The sequence below is a fragment of the Grammomys surdaster genome, unplaced genomic scaffold, assembly GCF_004785775.1.
Source record: "Grammomys surdaster isolate TR1022 unplaced genomic scaffold, NIH_TR_1.0 591, whole genome shotgun sequence".
Classification (NCBI taxonomy): domain Eukaryota; kingdom Metazoa; phylum Chordata; class Mammalia; order Rodentia; family Muridae; genus Grammomys; species Grammomys surdaster.
The window spans coordinates 178,909-200,457 of NW_021605010.1; the positions used below are offsets into that span (position 1 = coordinate 178,909).

The window sequence follows — 21,549 nt, forward strand, 5'->3', positions numbered from 1 at the left end:
GGGACTGAGGAGAGAAACACTCCAGCAGGGCAAGAACAAGTGGAGGGGGACAGCAGTGACAAGGGGGGTCCAGGACTCCGAAGTCCTCTTTCTCCAGGCTTCCTCTGTGTTTGTTAGGGGAAAGAATCCCTCCTGACCCTCTAGTTCTGTCCCTCTCTTCAGGACCCGGATTCATCAGCTCCCAGCCCTCCCTCAGCTCCTTCAGTCTGTCTTTCTGCCCAGTCCATCTTTTGGCCCTCCCGGTTTCTGTTTCTTGTCAGGCTGTTTCTCTCTGAGCTGCTTTCCCTAAACCCAGGCTCTTTGAGTCTGTGTCCTTCTGTCTCCCCCCACACACACACACACACTCCATCGCAAGCCAGCACTCTCAAGAAAACTCCCTAAATCGGCCCAGCACCCCCAACACCTGCCAGCCAGCCCCCACCTCCTCACTGCCCCCTGCCCTGGGTCCCATCAGCCGGTGTCTCTGCCTCAGTGAGACCCCATCACTCACCCTTAGGAGTTGCACAACCCCAGCAGCACAGCGCCAAGCACCAGGCCAGCCGGACCCTGCCCATCCTCAAGACACCAACGGCTGAGATTGATGCCAAACTTTCTTCCGAAGTTGATGGGCACCTCGCTAGGGAAGGGGGCAGGGCCGGGTTGTCCCCGGCCCTCCCCCCACCTCTGGGCTCCTGGGATTTGGCACTGCCCGCCTGGCACAGCGGGAGCCCCTCGGCTGGCTCAACTCCTCCGCAGTTAGCCGCCTTCCCGGCTACCCTGCCTCATTCTCTCACTCCCAGACTTCTTTCCCCGCCCCTGGCTCCCCCTCTGCCTCCGCCCACTAGGGCCCCAGCCTTGGGGCCACTGGGACTTGGAGGGGTTAACTAGGAGTGAAGACTACAGGATCTGCCTTGTCTTAAAGGAGCCTGGGCGGCTTGGAGAGAGGCTGGGAAGGAGGAAGGAGACCTTTGGTGGCTCATGGTGGCTGAGGCCGACCCTGGGCTGGTGAGTTAGGAGGATGGGCGCTGTCCCCCTGGACTCTCTCAGGGTCTGGTAAACATTCCTGTAGAATTTCCACTCCTCTCAGCCCAAGACGCCCCCCCCCAGCCCCCCCTTTCTGGGCCTCCACCCTCAGCCCAGCCTCCCAGGCCTCCTCCAATTCCCTCACACTCACAGCAGCCTGAACAAGGACACATTCTCTCTCTCTCTCTCTCTCTCTCTCTCTCTCTCTCTCTCTCTCTCTCTCTGATGGCATTGACACAGAAGCTGGGACAGGTAGAGACATGCAATGGCATGCTGCCTGCCCACAATACCCTCAAATGAGCTGGGTCAGGAGCTTGCCTGCTGGAGAAGTCTTACAAATGGAAGGTCACTGGGGGACGGGCATCTTGGGGGTCAGGGTACTCATTTGAGGGCTCATCGACACTCAAACCCACCAAAGCCCACTTGAACACAGAAACAGGAATCCAGAGGTGGCAGCAGACTGAAGTGAGAATCCCAGCTCTAGCCTATCCATGTGACTCTGGGCAGTGGGCAAATGTTTGTCTTCCTGTGCCTCAGTGCGTCTTGCTGTAAGATGGGGACAAGGACGGCCCCTGCTAATGCAGCAGGCTAGTGCAAGAATGATCTAGGTCAAAGTGCATGCAGTTCCTTGTGCACTTGGTGGCCCAGATGACAAGGTTCCCGGGGATTTTTGCCATCCATGCTCTTTGCTCCTCTGCCTCGGGGATTCTTGCATCCAGCCCTGGCAGACCCTGAGCCAGTACCCTGGTCTGCAGCATGTCTGCTTCTGGGCCGCGAGGTGTTTGCCACCGAGGGCATGCTCAGATGCCCTCCGAGCGCCCAGCTCTCTCCTCCACCAGTCAGGCTACTTCTTGATCAAATCACTGAACTGCTTCTGATCGCCGACCCAGAATCCCATTTCAACTTGTGGCATCTCCCTTTGCCCCTCTCCATATCCACCACTTCTATTTCCATCCCCCTGCCTCCAATCTATCTCTTGGTTGAGATCTAGGAGAATGTTTCTGAGAGAGCCGCCTCCCCCCTCCACATGCAGTTTAATCCTGTCTGTCCTCTAGATGCCCCACTTACCTGACGACCAACTCCAAGCCCGTCAACTGCTTGCTCACGGTCCTAACCGTAACCGGCATCCTGTTTGTATCCCACTTCAGTGATGTGGCAGCCCTGGCATCTAACCTGACACCTAGTGTGAGCCCTGGGCTCCTCCTGAACACTCAAGGCAGATGAGTTACATGGAATGTCCTGGAGAGCTCAATCTTACAAACTAGTCCTTAGCTGTCTCTCTGCAATCTTACCCTGTCTAACCTTACCCTTTGCCACCTGGATCTCAGCTGTAATTTGCTCCTTCAGTGGCCTGAGTTTATTGGTTCTTCCAACATGTTTCCTTTTTAGCAGCCTCAGGGTGTTTCTTAGTCACACATCTCTTCTGACCCCTTCACCCCTCCCTCCTTCCCTCTCCCCCTGCCACCAGCTGTATTCCCATCTTCTGCCTCAACCTTTAAGATAAAGCCACAGGCTTCTTACAATTACCCCTCATAGCCACCTGAGCATGGTCTCACCTCCCTGGGCAGCTTTCCTTTTCTCACCCCCCAAAACCTCTCTCACAGGCCTTAGAGCATCCTTCATCCCAAGCTCCTACACCTTCTTCAGCCCCATCTCTTTCCTCCCTTCACTTTTGCATTGTTTCTAGTCCCTTCCAGTCTAACCTAGCTCTACTCCCTCAATAGGCTTCTCCCTCTCGGCACCTCCTTTTTCTTTTCTGAGATGGTCTCACTATATCACCAAGGCTGGTCTTGAACTCCCAGTTCCACTTGCTTCACCCTCCACAGCGCTGGGTGACAGGCAAGCACCACCACACCCAGCTTACCAGGTACTTTTCATTGACAGTAGGCCCCGTTTATTGTCATTAAGGAGTCATTGCACAATTCTATGTTTCCTGCCTGCCTCTCCTCTCTGATGGGTGGGCTCTGGGAGGACAGCCTGGGGATATCGCAGATAATGCGGCAACCCACGGTAAAGGCCTGCCACATGGTAGACTGTTGATAAAAAAAAAAAAAAAAAAAAAGCATCCCTGGGGTGGAAATTTAAGGGTTCTTTGCAAAGTCGGTTGGGTAGTATTTTGCTGGGGTAAACACGTGACAGAACGTTTCATTAAAGTGGACGTAGGTGTGAAAGGTTAAGGCAGACTCATGAAGAAACATTTCGCTGAAGCAGACACAGGAGAGGGGATGCCCTGCTAAAGCAAGCATGTGAAAGGACACATGATGAAGGATTCTTTGTCAACAACGCACAGGTATTAATCTGCCCAACAATGAATAGTTGAGCTGCTTTTGTCAGGACTCTACAGACTTGGGCTGAGGCGAGTCATGTGGAGAACACGTGATGTTTGGAAGGTGCTAGAGATTGGTTCTAATGCTTCCATTCAACAGGGAATTTGCATGTCCAAACGCTAAAGGTCCTTTTCCCCAATTAGTTTTTGATCGATCAATAAAGATGCCAGTGGCTAATGGCTGGACAAAGGGAGACTGGGTAGGACCCTTAGAGTTGGTGGGCTAGGACACAGGAGAGGGGAGGAGGAGACGCAGAATCACCATGACTCTGGGGGTTGGGGGGAGAGAGGCGCACAGATCAGATTTAGGGCTGCAGAGGGAAGATCATCTGAAGTTTAGGAGTAAAGGGAAAGCAGCCCCTGAAGAGCTGGCTGGCCAGAAGAGTTTTGAGCATCAAAGACCAATGGGCCCCACAGAAGGTAACAAAGTTAAAAGTAGACTTAGACGATATTGAACCAAGAGTACAGGAGGGAAAAGCATGCTAGCAGGGGAAAGTTTAGGAGTGCCCAGCCTTTGAGGTAGCCAAGGCATTTCAAAAATAGACAAATGAGTATGTCTTTGATTTGCAGATCCAAAGATTCCCTGGGTGAGTGGCTGGAAGCTCCACCTGCCAGGCGCATACAGCCGTGTAACTCGAACTGTGTAGCTCAAACTCATCCTACAGGAGGGTATGAATAGGGACTCCACGTGGCTTGCTGGGACAGCCAGCTGTGCAGCGCTTGTGAGTCTCACGGCTTCGCTGATCTTTGCTTACCTGAGAGAGACAGAGCTGAGAACTTCTAGTGTTCCTGTTGGCCCTGGTCCCTCCTTCTGAGGCTGAGGCCTGGCTGTCTCTGCTAGGTCTTGTCACCACTGCCGATTTGTGTTTGCTATCCTGACTCTACCAAACTAGACTGCTGGTTATCCATGAGGTGTTTTTTGAGTGGATGGAGCTGCCTCTGCTGTGTGCTAACCCGTGAACTGAACTGTTTATTTCCAGACAACACAGATGGAAGTTGCTCTAAAGAACTTTTCTAGAGCCGGGCGGTGGTGGCACACGCCTTTGATCCCAGCACTTGGGAGGCAGAGAGAGGCGGATTTCTGAGTTTGAGGCCAGCCTGGTGTTCAGGTGAGTTCCAGGACAGCCAGGGCTACACAGAGAAACCCTGTCTCGGAAAAACAAACAAAACAAAACAATACAAAACAAAAAAAGAAAGAAAGAAAGAAAGAAAGAAAGAAAGAAAGAAAGAAAGAAAATAAATCAACTTGTTGAGCAGTGGTGGTGCACGCCTATTTAATCCCAGCACTTGGGAGGCAGAGGCAGGCAGATTTCTGAGTTCGAGGCCAGTCTGGTCTACAGAGTGAGTTCCAGGACAGCCAGGCCTACACAGAGAAACCTTGTCTCGAAAAACAAAACAAAACAAAACAAAAAATTAAAAATAAATAAATAAATAAATAAATTAAAAATAGGATTTGAAAAAAAAAAGTTACACAGGGGTACAGAGGTCCATCCCAGGATTGGGATCTGACTTGAGTGTATCAAGCACTTTACTCAAGTTAAAGCCAAGTGTGGCTGTCAGCGCCTGTAACTCTTTAGGAGGTGAATCTGAGTGGGTCCCCGGGGCTTACTGGTGAGCCAGTCTAACCAAAACTGTGAGCCTCAGGTTCAGTGAGAGACCCTGTCTCAAAGAATAAGGTGGAGGGGCTGAGGAGGTGGCTCTGCAGTAAGAACACCAGCGGCTGTCCCAGGGAGGGGACTTGTGGCTTCAATCCCAGCATACACTTGGCAGATCACAACAACTGACTCTGCTCCAGAGGATTTGATGCCCTCGTCTGGCCTCTGCAGGTACCAGGCATGCACAAGTGTGCAAACAAATATACAAGCAGACAACACCTAGATACATTTTAAAAACAACAGCCCTTAGCCAAAAAAAAAAAAAAAAAAAAAAAAAAAAAAAGCAAGCAGACAGAGGGAGACATTTGACTTCTACCTTTGGCTTCCTCACACACGTGCAGGGGCACATACATCTGTGTATGTGGAGGCAGGCACGCCATATACATGTGTGCATACATACAAATCACATACACACCCCACACAATTTCTTTTTTTAAATATCACACCCTTGTATGGATTCACTAAGGTCAGTGAACTCAAGGGGATTCATGTCGAATTTAAACTCGTGAAGCCATCACTCAAATACCTGAGGGGTTACGGTAAGAAAAGAAGCTAGCAAATTCTAGGCTAGCCTGGGCTATGTAGTAAGACCACCTCACAAAAGCAAACAAAACCCAAAACTACTGGCCAGGTACATATACGTACAATTTCAACGGCTGGGAGGTAGAGGCAGGATCATGGGTTCAAGGTCATACTCAGATACATAACAAGTTTGGAGCTAGCCTGGGCTTCGTGCGAGTCTATTTCAACAATAAGCAACAGAAAAAGGTTTGCACCTACTGTGCATCTTTCATCTACCTTAAGTTACCTTGAATTGTATTTTAGAAAATGAAGACAGTGCTGGAGAGTTGGCCCAGCAGTTAAGATCACTTATTGCTCTGGTAGAGGACTCAGGTCCAGTTCCCAGCTCCTACATGGTAGCTCACAACTGTCTATAACCCTAGTCCCAGGGGATCTGATATTTTCTTTTGCCCCCTAAAGGCACCAGGCATATACTTACAGATATGCAAGTAAAACACTCATATACATGAAACAACAAAATAAATTTATTTTTAAAATCTTTAAAAAATTGAAGACAAAAATAATGCACCTCACACTGGAAATTGGGAACACAACTCAGTTTTCTCAATGAGGTTTTTTTTTTTTTTTTTTGATACAGAGTTTCTCTGTGTAGCTTTGGCTGTCCTGGAACTCACTCTGTAGACCAGGCTGGCCTCAAACTCACAGAGATCCTCTTGCCTCAGGTTCCAGTGCTGGGATTAAAGGCATGTGCCACCAGCACTCACGGCCCCATTCTCACTTTTATTAAAAATATATATTCATTTATTTGTGTGTGTGTGTGTATGCCCGACTTCAGTATCTCTGTGTCACATGTGAGTGCAGGAGCCCGCAGAGTTTGGAAGAGGGCATCGGGTCCCCTGGAACTGGAGTTACAGATGGTGTGAGCGCCCAAGTAGGTGCTGAGAATCAAACCAAGGTCCTCTACAGGATCAGCTCGTGCACGCCCTTATCACGGGGCCACCTCTCCAGCCCTGGATCTCCCATTTTTAAGAGACATAAAAACAATGATGAAAGTCCTTATGAGGAAGTAGGTTGGACCTTGAGGAAACAGCAAGGCGTGGAAGTGTTACATTCAGAGCCTGTGTTGAGGAAGGTCTCTCTGGGGTTAACCTAGAGAGCTAAGGAAGCCGGCAGTACGCCACGTGGCAAGAGCGTTCCAGGCAGGGGAAGCAGCCAGTGCAAAGACTCAGAGGCAGGCACGGGTAACTGTGGGGACACATTTGTGACTGGAATGAGTGCAGACATGGGCAGGCCCAGGCAGGATCAGTAGTAGTTTCTGCCCGCTGGAAGACCTTGATCGTTATTCTGAAGGCCGCGGTGGGCTTTGAGCTGGAAAGATAGGATTTGATCTGGTGTTGTTTATTGATTAATATTTCTTTGGTTCTGGGAGCAGAACCTGGGGCCTTATGAGATCATGCTAATGAGTTTGTATTAGGCAAGAACTGAGTAAATGAGTCACAGCCCCAGGCTCTCACTAGTAAATTCTAGGCAGGGGCTCTACCACTGAGCCACGCCCCCAGCCCCTCACTGGAGGATTCTAGGCGGGGCTCTACCACTGAGCCACGCCCCCAGCCCCTCACTGGGGGATTCTAGGCAGGGGCTCTACCACTGAGCCACGCCCCCCAGCCCCTCACTGGGGGAGTCTAGGCAGGGGCTCTACCACTGAGCTACATTCTAAACCCTGGGTTTTCTGAGACAGTATTTCATTTTATAGCTCTTTCTGTTCAGGGGTGATGAGATCACAGGGGTGGAGCGCCATGCCTAGCTGATACATTTATCAGCAAAGAAATTATCAATAAAGAACTAGAACGAAGGGCCTCACACATCCCACAAAAGTACCCTATCACTGACCTACGTATGCCCCCAGACCTCCACTGGGTTTTATTTAGATTATTTTTAGGTTTTTTGGCGATCTATTATTTATTTATTTATTTGATGTGTACGGGGCATTTCACTGCACTTATGTGTGGAAGTCAGAAACAGTTTGTAGGAGTCATTTCTCTCCTTCCACCACGTGGATCCCTGAGATTGAAAAACTCAGGCTTTTAGGCTTGGTTGATAGGCCCTTTTACCCAGTGATCTGCCTCTCTGATCCTCTACTGCATTCTAAAGGATCCCTCAGCTGAGGCTGTGAATGAAAAGTTGGTGGGAGATTTCCTAGTAGACAACAGGACCCAGACATATCAGTCTTAACTGTTACGACACGTGAGGTGTGCTTCCGTGACGTGATGACACAAGAGAGGGAATGTTGGATATCTACCAGAGAAAGCCACTCAAACACAGCTTAAGCCAATACAAAACTGGGCATTCAGGATTCCCTGAGTCAGTCAGTCTCCCTCCCTCCCTCCCTTCTTCTCTCCCCTCCTCTTCTTCCTCTTCTTCCTCCTCTCCTCCTCCTCCTCTCTGCCTCTTTCTCCCCCGCCCCCCCCATCCTAGAACTAGCTTTCTAGACCAGGTTGATCTTGAACTCGCAGAGATCTGCCTGCCTCTGCCTCTTGAGTGTTGGGATTAAAGACATGCGCCACCACTGCTTTCTCAGGCTGAGCTTTTAAGCATAAAACCCATATCCATACTTCAGTTAACAAGAACAGTTAGTCAGAAGCAGAACTGCAGAAGGCAAAAGGCAAGGTTAGCACATTTAGAGACTTTCCCAGAGCCATGGGCTTCGATGGATTAGGTCTATGTTTTCCTTGGGGCGGGTGGTGCTGACTAGTGTTGGATTTTATGACCTGAATGGTACTTCTGTAGTGGAGTCAGCTGTGCTAAGGTCTAGGGGTCTGCCGCAGGCATCTCCGCCCGGGAGCTCTTTGCTAGAATGAGCCTGCATCTAACCCAGCTTCCAGTTTATAGGAGATTCTGCGAAGAGAAGGACATTGAGTGACACCACGAAGAGGCTGTCTGCCAGAACCAGAATATGAACACTTACACAGGACAAAAGGCCCAGATTACTTAAAATATAAATGACACATGGCATGTGGTGGCACTGCCTACAGTCCCGACCCTCAGGCGGCTGAGACGAAGATGTGGAGTTTGAGGCCAACTTGGGGTTCAGAACAATACTCTGTCAAATATAAAATGGAAAATCTAGGGCCAGGGAGATGGGTCAGGGTGTAAAGGCCACTCTACGCTTGAGAGCCCGAGTTCAATCCCTAGGGGGAAGGAGAGTACCAACTCCTCCCCTACATAGGGAAATAAATAAATGTAATAAAAATAAAGAATAAACTAAATGAAGTGAGATAAAATAAGCAAAGAATGGAGAACAGATTTCAAAAACGCAAGACACATATCAAGTGAAAACAAGATTCTATTTATTTTTATTTATTTTTATTTTTTTATTTTTTAAATTTTTTTTAATTTATTTATTTTATTTATGAGTACACTGTCGCTGTCTTCGGACACACCAGAAGAGGGCATCCAATCTCATTATGGATGGTTGTGAGCCACCATGTGGTTGCTGGGATTTGAACTCACGACCTCTGGAAGAGCAGTCAGTGCTCTTAACCGCTGAGCCATCTCTCCAGCCCTTTTTTGTTTTTTCTTTTTCCTTTTTTTTTTTTTTTTTTTGTTTTTAGAGACAGGGTTTCTCTGTGTAGCCCTGGGTGTCCTGGAACTCACTCTGTAGACCAGGCTGGCCTCGAACTCTCGAACTCAGAAATCCGCCTGCCTCTGCCTTCCAAGTGCTGGGATCAAAGGCGTACACCACCACCACCTGGCTCTATTTATTTTTTTAAATGTACTTCTATATGTATGCGTATGGGTGTTTTGCCTGCACATATGTCTGTGTACCATGTATGTGCAGTGCGTACAGAAGCCAGAAGAGGGTATTATAGAAGGTTGTGAGCTGGGTGCTGGGAATCGAACCTGGGTCCTCTGGAAGAGCAGCTAATGCACATAACTACTGAGCTGTCTCTCTAGCCACCAGGTTTTAATTTCAACAAGTCTAAGTCACACTTGCCTATAATCTCAGCACTTGGGATGTGGAAGCAGGAAGACCAGGAGTTCAAGTCCAGCTCCAGTTACATGGTAAGTTTGAGGCCAGTCTGAGCTACAGGAAGTTTTGTCTCAAAACAGAGTGGAGGTAGACCAGTGGTTCTCGGCCTTTCTAATGCTGCCACCTTTCAATACAGAACCTCATGTTATGGTGATCCTGAACTATAAAATTATTTCATTGCTATTCCATAACTGCTGTTTTGCTACTATTATGCATCATAGTGTAAATATTTGATATGCAGGATATCTGATATGGGACCCCTTGTGAAAGGGTCATTCTACCTCTAAATGAGTTGTGATGTGCAGACTGGGCTCGAGACATCCCTTGGCCATTAAGAGCACTTGCTGCTCTTGCAGAAGACGCGGATTGACTTCCCAGCTCCCACCACTTTTATCTCTAGTTTCACAGGATCGAGTCCCCTCGTTTGGATTCCACAAGCACCAGACACACATATGGCACACATACACGTAGGTGGACACGTACACATAAAAACTTTTAAATCTTTACCACACAACAACAGGCAAACAACAAGCACAAAAATAAATATAGTATAAAATACACTTGTAAGGCCAGTGACGTGGCTCACTGGGTAAAGCTGCTTCTTCCAGGACCGACAGCTTGAGTTTGATCCCTGCAACCCACACTGTGGAAAGAGAGAACATACTTCTGCAGGTTGTCCCCTGACCTCCACGCTGGTTCCATGGCACGTACATACCCACACCTCCTTCTAACACAAAATCAGAAGATAGATAGTTAAACAAACAAATGTAAGAGTGAAAACAAAATCCTTTTATCAGGCCACCAGGGAAATGTAAGCACTGATCTGTTTGTCGTGACGCATGTCAAAGTGGGTCATGCAGTTTTTGACTATTCAAAAGTAAACGTTAGTTGGGCGTAGTGGCTTATGCTGGTAATTTGACATTCAGGAGGCTGATGTAGGACTCTGTACTACATAGTGAGTTCCAGGTTAGCCTGGGCTGTAGACTGAGACCTGTCTCTCAGAACAAACAAAAGTGAGGGGCTGGCCAGGCGGTGGTGGCTCACACCTTTGATCCCAGCACTTGGGAGGCAGAGGCAGGCGGATTTCTGAGTTCGAGAGTTCGAGGCCAGCTTGGTCTACAGAGTGAGTTCCAGGACAGCCAGGGCTACACAGAGAAACCTTGTCTCGAAAAACAAAAACAAACAAACAAAAAAAGAATCTACTTAATCCCATTAAGTTATATACGTGGACTAAAGAGTTGATAGGTTTTTTTAAAAAAAGATATATTCATTTTATATATGGGAGTACACTCACTGCCTTCAGACACACCAGAAGAGGACATCAGACCCAATTACAGATGGTTGTGAGCCACCGTGTGGGTGCTGGGAATTGAACATAGGACCTTTGGAAGAGCAGTCAGTGTTCTTAACCACTGAGCCATCTCTCCAGCCTCCAAATTGATAGGTCTTGATATCTGAAACCCACATGATAAAAGAAGAGACTGTATAGTGTGAGTGTGTGCCTGAGTGTGTATGTGTGTCTGTGAGTGAGTGTGTGTGTATGAGTGTGTGTGCTGGGCTGTGACCTCAGGACCTCATGCTTGCAAGGCAAACGCTAGACCAACTGGGCTGTACTGGCGTTTCTACAGTGTTTATGAGGCAAACACTCTACCCAGAAACTGTGTCTCCAAGTCAATGCTCCTTGACCACAGCCACTAACTGCATAGGTTTCACCTGGATGTCCAATATCTCTTGTCTGTGGATGAAGCCATGAATGTGTTTGCCTTTTTTTCCCTACTGAAATCATCATAATGTCAACTTTTAAGTTGACAGTGCAAGGTCCAGGGTTATTATTTACCTACTTATCTTTGTGTTTGTTGTTGTTGTTTTGTTTTTCAAGAAAGGGTTTCTCTGTATAGCCCTGGCTGTCCTGGAACTCACTCTGTAGACCAGGCTGGCCTCGAACTCAGAAATCTGCCTGCCTCTGCCTCCCAAGTGCCGGGATCAAAGGCCTGCGCCACCACTGCCCGGCACCTACTTTTCTTTGAAACAGCCTTTGGATATAGCTTAGGCCATATTGGACTCACTGTGTACTCCATGCTAGCCTCAAACTCTTGGTAACTGACCTGCCTGAGCCTCTTGGGTGCTGAAATTAGAGGGATGCACTGCCATATTTAGTTCTATGACTCCCTAAATACATCACTTTGAAGATCCCAGATTTCCTTGAGTGTGAATTTTGAGTGCAAAGCAAGCACAAGTCATTGACACTTAAAAAAATTTATTTATTTTATGTATATGAGTACACCGTCACTGTCTTCAGACACACTAGAAGAGGGATTGGGTCCTATTATACATGGTTGTGAGCCACCATGTGGTTGCTGGGAATTGAACTCAAGACTTCTGGAAGTGCTCTTAACCACTGAGCCATCTCTCCAGCCCACTGTTTTTTTGTTGTTGCTTTCCTTGGTTTGTTTGTTTGGTTGGTTTTAAGATGGCTGAAAGGGTAGCCAGGTAGTAGTGGCACATGCTTTTAATCTTAGCACTTGGGAGGCAGAGGCAAGTGGAGCTCTGTGAGTTTTAAGTCAGTCTGGTCACATACTGAATTCCAGGACATTCAGGGCTATATAATTGAGATAACCTGTCTCAAACAATAACAGCAGCAGCAGCAGCAGCAACAAGAAGAACAATATGAAACTCAATAATTTATACCCATTTAATTCTGAATTCCAGAATTTTCCATTTCTTTTGTTTTGCATGAGATTCAAGGCTTCCTGCATGCTAAGCAAGTAGTCTACTACAGAGCCACGCCCCCAGCCCCTCACTGGGGGATTCTAGGCAGGGGCTCTACCACTGATCCATGCCCCCAGCCCTTCACTGAGGGATTCTAGGCAGGGGCTCTACCACTGAGCCACGCCTGCCCCCAGCCCCTCACTGGGGGATTCTAGGCAGGGGCTCTACCACTGAGCCACGCCCCCAGCCCCTCACTGGGGGATACTAGGCAGGGGTTCTACCACTGAACTATATACCAGCCTATACATTTATTTATTTGAAACTTATTAACTGTCTAAAATAGTAAATCCTCCCTTGGGCAAGATGTAATCAGATAGGAAATGCCTGTAGGATCTAATTCCACTCTTATACCCTTCCATAGAATTTTAACCAATAAGGTGATCTCATAGAAAAATTAAAAAAATAAAACTTTGTGTGTGCACATGCACATGTTCTCGTTGTATGGATCTATGCCGTGTCTGGGTCAGAAGACGTTGTTGGGCATGGGTCCTCACTTTCTACCTAGTTTGAGATGAGTCTGGGGTTCACCATTGAATGTGTGAGGTTAGTTGTGGTTTCTCCTATCTTTGGCTCCCATCTCACTTCAGAAGCCCTGAGACTACTGACGCACAGTACTGCCTCTTGCTCTATGTAGGTCCTGGGGATCCCAGCTCAGATCCTCAGGCTGTGTGACAAGCACTTGATGTATGAGCCATCTCCCTGGGCTAGAAAACATTTTGATAAATTATATATGTATACGTATAATTTTATGGGCATAGGTGTTTTTTTTTTGTTTTGTTCTGTTTTTTTTTTTTTTTTTTTTTTGAGACGGGGTTTCTCTGTGTAGTCCTGGCTGTCCTGAACTCACTCTGTAGACCAGGCTGGCCTCGAACTCAGAAATCCACCTGCCTCTGCCTCCCAAGTGCTGGGATTAAAGGCGTCCGCCACCACCGCCCGGCTGGGCATAGGTGTTTTGTCTGTATGTATATCTGTGTGCCACATACGTGCGTGGTATCCTCAGAGGACATTAGATCTCCTGGAGTTGGAGTAATAAGATGGTTTTGAGTTGCCATATGGGTGCTCGGGATTGGATTTGAAACCTCTGGAAGAACAGTCGGGGCTTTTAACTGCTGAGCCGTCTCTCCAGCCCCTCGTAAAGCTTTTAAAAAGATGATTTAGGTCTGAGCTAGGTATAGGTCTATAGGTCGCTCGGTCGGGTGCTCACGTAGCACGTGATGAGCCCTCAAATTCCATCATCAGCACCATATGAAACCGGTTACAGTGAACCAAGCCGGTGGTGCATGCCTTTAATCTTAGCACTTGGGAGGCAGAAGCAGGCGGATCTCTGAGTTCGAGGCCAGCCTGGTCTACAGAGCAACTTCCAGGATGGTCAGGGCTACACAGAAAAACCCTGTCTCTAAAAAAGAAAACAAAATAGACATAGAGGAGCACACCTGTGATCCTAGCACTTGGAACATAGAGGCAGGAGGGTCAGAAGTTCAAGGCTAGCTTTGACTTTACAGAAATGTCAGCCTGGGCCATAGAAAACCCTCCTCCTCATCTTCCTCATTTTTTAAAAAAGGTTTTTCAAATGACATGGTTTCTCTGTGTAGCCCTGGCTGTTCTAGAACTTGGTCTGTAGACCAGGCTGGCCTCACACTCACACAAATCCACCTGCTTCTGCCTCCCAAGTGCTAGGATTAAAGGTGTGTGCTACCACTTGTCTAAGGCCTCGTCTCAAAAGAAATTGAAAGATACCCACGTTCAATTATTTTCTATTTTTTTTTTCTTAAAGTAACCTTAACAAAGAGTGTTAAGTGAAATAGGCCCAGTAGAAAGTTAGTGGTCATTTTATTTTATTATTTTTTTAATTTCTGTCAGTAACGCCGATGGAACTCTGGGCCCTATACATGTTAAGCAGGCAGCTACCATTGAGCTAAACTGCCAGGCAGAGTTGATAGAGTTGATGGTTGTTTGAAAAAAAAAAAAAAAAAAAGGAACGATGGGAAAAAAACAGGAGGGAAAGCATGATAGTGGAAACAAGCGTAGTTCTGCTGGCCTGAGTCCTTAGTGCCTGTGTGTCGGTATCTGCATTCAGATTTGGAGCCCTTCCAGAGGCCAGATCTGTTGTTGGCTGAAGTCTTTCCAGTGATCCCGAAGCGGGACAGCAGACAGCCCCAGCCCCGTCCATCCGTCGGTTCCCTTCCCTCCCCCTCAGCTTCACATCTGGCACTGACGTCAACAGCGAGGTGGGCGGTAACCGTGTTTTTCTGCTCCCTCCCAGCCTCAGGAGAGGGGCGGACTCCCTCCTCCCCGCCCCTTACTCACACAAGCAAAGGGAGTCCCGTTCACAAGCCAGAAAAAAACTTGTATTTCAAAGTGGGGACCTTCAAGTCACAAAGAGGTCAGCTATGGCTTCTGTCCTGATAAGGAGGGCTGGAAACAGCCAAGAGCACTCCCCTGAACCATCCCGGTTTGGCCAGTTAGTCCTTCCAGGGGAAGGATACATTTCCAGCACTCTGATGAGGACTTGCAGGCAGCCTGAGATCAGAGTGTATTTGAGAGCAGGCCCCTGATAACATGATTATGTAAGACATGACTGGGAAAGTTTTTTTTTCCTTGGGTCTCTGGTCCTCCTTTATACAAGGTCTATGTGCACAGTTCCAGGCCAGGAAACATGTATATTTGGGAAAATGTGTTGGGAGGAACGTGTTTGAGAGGCAAGGGCGTGGTGGTGTCTGGGGAACAGTTTGCCGTCATGGTGTGTCTCAGTGGGAAGAAGTTTGGAAGGGCCAAGATATTGTCACATATGGTTTGGCTATGTGGATTACTGGCTGGCGGCCGTAGATGGAGCCACTCATGTGCCTGGATGGTGGTGAGGTCACCCATGGGAGGAGACAGCAACATCGTTCTGGCTGTGACATGACCCCAGCTGGGACATGCTGTTTTCTATGGCGGGGACCCAGCAACAGTGGTTAGACACGGATAGCAAGAGTCCTGAACGTGGTTGGGTTGTCTGTAGGCAGTAGCTGGAGGAGGGTTGTGAGCATACAGAGTTGTGTGGTGGACAGTGGGGTATCTAGCTATATGCTTGTAATTCCAAATGACCTATATCACACTTACGAAGGCTGAAAGCCTACGCACCTCGTGGTGGCGAATACCTGTAATTCCAGCACACAGGACGCCGAGGCAGGAGGATCACAAGTTTGAGATCGACTTGTGTCAACACATAGCAAGATCCTGTTTCAGATAGCTAGCCCTCTCCGAAAAAAAGCATACTCATCAGTTGCTGGGCGGTTGTGTGGTAGGGGTGTGGTCCCTGGTCTCCACGTGGTGTGTGGTGTGATGTGGCTTCCGAGACACCTGCTTCACACACACACCCTTGAGGCTGTTTCGTCCCGGATGGCTCCCACCTTCCAAATTCCTTCCTTCATCTGGACTGGTCGCCTGTGGGCCTGACTTGCAGCTGGAAGTCCGGGGGGATGTTGAAAAGTCCACTGATGGTTGGCTTCAGACTCAAGTCACCCAGTGGGCATGGGGTATCCAGGGAGAAGGCTTGCAAGATGGCCGTGAAGAACAGCCACAGCTCCGCCCGAGCCAGGCCTTCTCCCAGGCAGACTCGCTTACCTGGCAGGGAAGGACTGGGTCAGCTGTGGTCACATCTGGGCCTACAGACACAGGGAGCCCACAGAGACCCTGGGGTGCAGGAAAATGCCTCCCCAGCTGTCCAGAAAGCCCAGTAGCCAATCAGCAGCACCCTCTGATTATCCCTAAAGCCCAGTAGGTACCTAAGGAGTAGGGCAGGAAGGCTTCATGTTTTCTCAACCGACCATCGACATCCAGGAAGCGGCCTGGATGGAACTCTCCTGGGTTCTGGAAAACCGCAGGGTCATGCAGTACGGAGCCAATCAGAGGAAAGACCTCAGTGCCCTGAGGAGACAGGTAAGAGTTCACACGGTTGGGGGCTCTACATTGATACTTTTAAGATAACTTGATTAGAATTAAGACTTTTTTTTTTTTGGTTTTTCGAGACAGGGTTTCTCTGTGTAGCTCTGTGTGTGTGTGTGTGTGTGTGTGTGTGTGTTTGTGTGCATACGGATTGTCGTGGATGCGGTTGAAGAAGCATCGGGTCCCCCTGGAGCTGGAGTTACAAGCAGCTGTGAGCCGCCCAACATGGATGCCGAGAAGGAAACATGGGTCCTCAACTACAGCACTATGGACTCTTTAAGTAAACATGTCTGTGCCTTTCACTCTCTCTCTCTCGTCTCCCATTTGCTCCTACTTTCTTTCTAGACCAGGTCTCATTATGTAGCCCAGGCTATCTTTGAACTTGCAGTAATTCTCCTGCCTCAGTTTCCCAGTGCTGGCTAGCAGGGCTCTACCACCACGCTGGGATAACCAAGTGTTTTCTTTCAGTATTCACACTCACTGCCTTGCATAAAACAGGTTCATACGGTGGCCTCAGTCCTGTCCTGGCCCCTTGAATCTCTGGAACAACGCTCAGGAAGAAGATAATCGTATGCCCAACGTAAAGACAGAGAGTCTGGGGTGTAGTGGCACCAGCCTGGAGGCTGAGGCAGGAAGGAGGCAAGACTGCAAGTTCCAGCCCATGCTACTTAACAAGATCTTATTTTAAAAGAAAAATAGCCGGGGAGGGGTGGCGCATGCCTTTAATCCCAGCACTTGGGAGGCAGAGGCAGGCGGATTTCTGAATTCGAGGCCAGCCTGGTCTACAGAGTGAGTTCCAGGACAGCCAGAACTACACAGAGAAACCCTGTCTCAAAAAACCAAAACCAAAAAAAAGGAAAGAAAAAAAAAAGAAAGAAAGAAACCAAACCAACCAACCCCCACAAGAATGTGTGTGTCTAGGGATGTAACAGTGATAGAACACTTGCTTAGTGTCAGAGGCCCTGGGTTCAGCCCCTAGTTCCTTATGGAGGTGAGGGTTGATATAAAAAAGATGAAGAAACTGAAGCCCAGAGAAAACTTAAGCAGTAGTCAAAGGAACCCCTGGGGGAGGCTGGAAACCCCTGGAGGGAGGCTGGAAACCCCTGAGGGAGGCTGGCAAAGTGTGTTATTTTTATACTGTTTTGAGATTCTGGGAGTCTGTTGTGATCCCGAGATTAAGTTGTGGCTGTACTAAGCCACCTCTCTGGGGAATGTCCCAGGGAGGCAAAAGACAAGAGCATGTGAGGGAGGGATATCCAAGAAGGGGCAGGCGGGGAGGGCTGCAGTCTCTCAGGCCAGATAGAGCTTGTGTATTCTTGGGGCTGTCATGGTAGAGGGTGAAGGCAGGCGGAGGAACCAGAGCAGAGGGGCAAAGCATGACGTGCTAGGGAGTCTGGCCCGTGGGGTGTGAGCTCCTAGAAAACCACCCTGGCACTGTTTTTAAGGAACAGAAAGGCAGGTTGAAGTGATTAAAGCTTAGGTTGTGGGTTCAAATCTTGCCTTCCTACACTCTCTGGCTGGGGTCATACATCTTAGTTCTTCCATCTGTAAAATGGGTGTGATAATTACAAAGGATTGTTTTGGAGATGAAAGAAAATAATGTTTGTTTGTTTTTGTTTTGGTTTGGTTTTTCGAGACAGGGTTTCTCTGTATAGCCTTGGCTATCCTGGAACTCACTCTGTAGACCAGGCTAGCCTTGAACTCTCAAACTCAGAAATCCGCCTGCCTCTGCCTCCCAAGTGCTGGGATGAAAGGCGTGCATCACCACCGCCCAGCTGAAAGAAAATAATGTTAACATCCAGAACAATAGCTGACACAGTGTGAGATGTTCATTATGACGTCGTGGCTGTCTTCTGTTATGCACATAGGGCACCCCACCCACCATCAAGAGCTGGGTAGATGTTTTGCAAGCATTATCTTACAAGTCCGAATGACTATTCTTATTATTCCTAATTTAGAAGAGGGACATATTGAGACTCAGTGAAGGAAGCAGTTTGTTCAAGTTCCAGTTAAGAAAACAGGGCTAACATAAGGATTTGATTCCAGAGGGAGCCGCTTCCGCCGTTATCTCAGGATTGGGAATATATCGCCCCCTGGTGGTTCTATTCTGAACTGTTTTTCAATCAGGGCGGGAGAGAAAGAGGTGGGTGGTGGTTGGGGCAAAGACCCAGACAGAGGCAGAGGTATCAAAATGCAAGTCTCAGGGCAGAGATAACTGCTCTGGCCGTGCCATACACCTACCTTGGGCAGAGTGTATCCTCGGAAGCAAGTGGTCCTCGTGATGGTGTGGGGCATTCCCATGGGTACCAGCGCCAGGAGCCGCTGTGCCTCATGTAAAACAGCATCCGTGTAAGGCAGGCGAACTCGATCGCTGAGACTTGGAGCCCTGCCTGGACCCAGCTCCTGAATCAGCTCCTCCCGGACACGCTCTGAATGCAAGAGGAGGGTTGGCCGTCAAGGGTGGGATGGACCCTGGGACCTATCTCCCAGAAGCCTCCTCTTGTGCAGTGGTGGTTTGGAGTGATAAGCTAGCAGCAGGCGAGAAGCAGCATAGGCCCGGGGTCTTGCCAGTCTATGTTGGCTATTGCATCTATTCTGTTCTATTCTGTCTTAACTCCCCTAACAAAAAAATGGTGTTGAGACTGGCTGTCCTGGAAATCACTATGTAGACCAGCCTGGCCTTGAACTCATAGAGTGCTGGCATTAAAGGTATGGGCATGGTGGACACTGTTATTGATCACCAGTTTTTAGACTGAGGTCCACAGAGCCTCAGTCATTAAAAGTCATATCTGAGACTAGTAATGACCCTGGGCCTCTAAGTGCTGCCTATTAGGTCAGGCTATTTCACTAGCCTTCAGGCATTTAATTGGAAACACCAAGTTCCCTGGGGGTGGGAGTGGTGTTGGGGGAGGGGGATGGTTCATTCCCAGAGGGCCTTTATCCATCTGCCCTCCCACACTACTGCAGGTTCAGGGCTAGCCTCAGCTCTGATCATGACCATCACCTCTCTTTCACTGTTTTCTGTTTTTTATAACCCAAGCTAGGCCTCAGACTCCCAGCTTACTAAGTGCTGGGATTACAGGAGTACACTATCTGGAAGGTGACTTTATTTGTGTGTGGAGTGGGGGCGTGCACACACACCAGAGGAGGATGTCTGTGTCCTGCTCTGTTACTAGCTACCTTATTTCCAGCATCTATCGCTGAACCTGGAGCTAGGCTGGCAGCTAGCAGTGATTTTCCAGCCTCAGCCCCTCCTTCCTTAGTGCTGGAGTTACAGGGACAGACATGCCAAGCTTTTTACATGGATGGTGGAGATTTGAACTCAGGTCCCCATGCTTGGGCAACAAGTGCTCTTACCCCTAGCCCTGATTATAATATTTAAATTCCAGGGCTGATCCAATGTCTTGTGAAGTTTGGATTCTTCTCCTTTTGTAGGTCTAGGCCCAAGGTGACTTTAATACATCTCTCCCCTCCAGTTTTTCCCTTTTTCTTAGGACAGGCCCTTGGTATGTAGCCAAGGGCGTCATTCACTATGTAGAAAAGGCTGGCCTTGAACTTGTGGCAATCATGATCATTCTGCTTCAGGCCTCCCGAGTGCTGGGATTACAGGCAAGATCCACAGTCCTTGTTCAGCATCTCCTTTCCCCTTTAAAAGTAATACCGCCCCTCATCCTTCCTGTCTCTAGCTCAGGGTGACTCCACTGTCCAAAGGTTTCCCAGCTAGAATCTCAAGTCTGGCCCTGGACAAGTCCTTCCTTCCTTGTTCTCCGAAACCTGCCTATTCTGCTTCTACCCCCCATGTCCCCATAGCCTGGCCGAGCCCTGTCTTATTTCTTCAGGTTTCTGTTCACCTTCCTGAGGTCTTCAGTATTCTCTCATCATTTACAATCCACTGTGCGTGTGTGTGTGTGTGTGTGTGTGAGAGAGAGAGTGCATGCCTGTGCATGCGTGTGCATTTGTGTATATGCGTGCATGTGTGCAGGTGTGCATGCACGTGAATGCATGTCCGTAAGTGTGTATGCATGTGTGTATGCGAGTGTGCGTGTGTGCGTGTGTGTGTGTTGTGGGGTGCTAACTGGGAATATCACCCAGAGCCTCATTCTTGCTAGGCAATCACTCCACTGATGACTCCAGCCGCGTCACCCCCTCTCACCAGTGGATCCCAAGCAAAGGCTCGAGCTCCCAGTCACTGTCCTTAAAACTCTAGTCAAGAGCTCTGCCACAGATTTCCAATCTCCTACAGTTCATTCCGTCACGGAAGCTCACAGATTTTCTAAAATGCAGCTGTAAACTAGGTGTGGTAACTTAGTACACTCAGCACTTGGGAAGCTGACTCAGAGAAAGCCCTCACCGCTCAGGGAACGCTAAATCACGTTCCTTTTCACCTCCCTGCACATTCTGTCCTCTGGAACCATTGCTCTGGCTCCTGGGGCCTGCCTGGCAGGAACAGTTTCTTACGTTGGACTTGAGGGTATCTCAGTAGGAGCAGGAGGGCATAGCGGATGGTGGCACCAATGGTCATTGTCCCAGCAAACAGCAGGTATGTGGCCGTCATCAGCAAGTTCTTCTCAGTGAATTCTGTACCTGGGTCTTGCTTCTCCTGAGGATTGAAATAAATGTTTGGGACAAGTTGAGAAAGGAGGAACTGTTATTTAAATGAGATTGAGATTCAAGTTTATTTATTTATTATTATTACCATTATTATTATTATTTTCCAGACAAGGTTTCTCTGTGTATTCCTGGCTGTCCTGGAACTCACTCTGTAGACCAGGCTGGCCTTGAAGTCACAGAGATTTACCTGACTCTGCTTCCTGAGTGCTGGGATTAAAGGCATGCCAGGTGAGACTCAAGATTTTAAACCAGATCTCCTTTTTCAATTGTATGTGTGGGCATGTGTGTGCCCTGGCACGCATGTGGAGGTCAGAGGACAACTTGCAGATGCTGGTTCGACCTGTCTACTGTGTTGGTCCTGGGGAATCAAACACAGATAGTCAGACTTGATGGCAAATCCCTTTACCCACTGAGACAAGTCGTTATTTCTGTTTTTGGAACAGGGTCTCATGTAGCCTGGGCTGGCTTCAAACTTGCTATATAGATGAAGGTGACCTCCTGCGTCTGCCTCCTAGGTGCTGGGATGACAAGTGTGAGCTACTATGTGGTACTAGAGCTGGTACCCAGGGCTTCCTGCTTGCTAGACCTCTCTGCCAACTTATACACAGAGACATGGAGATGGAGAAGGAGACCTGAAGCCAGGCCTGGGGGGTTGGTTTAGTCCTTAGGAGATAGAAGCAGAGGGATAACTGCAAGTTCCAGGCCAG

At 48.5% G+C, this 21,549-nt stretch overlaps 2 protein-coding genes across 4 annotated transcripts in view; both read right to left on the reverse strand.

Annotated features, from left to right (window-relative positions):
• The window catches only part of Axl (AXL receptor tyrosine kinase), a 30,434-nt gene extending 29,789 nt beyond the window's left edge, over positions 1 to 645 (reverse strand). The window contains exon 1 of one of the 3 annotated variants that reach the window (XM_028781958.1): positions 491 to 645. In XM_028781958.1, coding sequence (XP_028637791.1) covers positions 491 to 554 — 64 coding nt within the window. In that variant the 5' untranslated portion in view covers positions 555 to 645. The remainder of the gene's footprint in view (positions 1 to 490) is intronic. The other 2 variants (XM_028781959.1, XM_028781960.1) reach the window with 2 other exon arrangements.
• Positions 646 to 14,134: 13,489 nt separating this feature from the next.
• Positions 14,135 to 21,549, reverse strand: part of LOC114633378 (cytochrome P450 2S1) — a 15,071-nt gene continuing 7,656 nt past the window's right edge. The window contains exons 6-9 of the mRNA XM_028781964.1: positions 20,690 to 20,831; positions 18,473 to 18,660; positions 16,072 to 16,213; positions 14,135 to 15,910 (exon numbers count right to left, since the gene is read on the reverse strand). Of these exons, the coding sequence (XP_028637797.1) occupies positions 15,714 to 15,910; positions 16,072 to 16,213; positions 18,473 to 18,660; positions 20,690 to 20,831 (669 nt within the window). The 3' untranslated portion in view covers positions 14,135 to 15,713. The remainder of the gene's footprint in view (positions 15,911 to 16,071; positions 16,214 to 18,472; positions 18,661 to 20,689; positions 20,832 to 21,549) is intronic.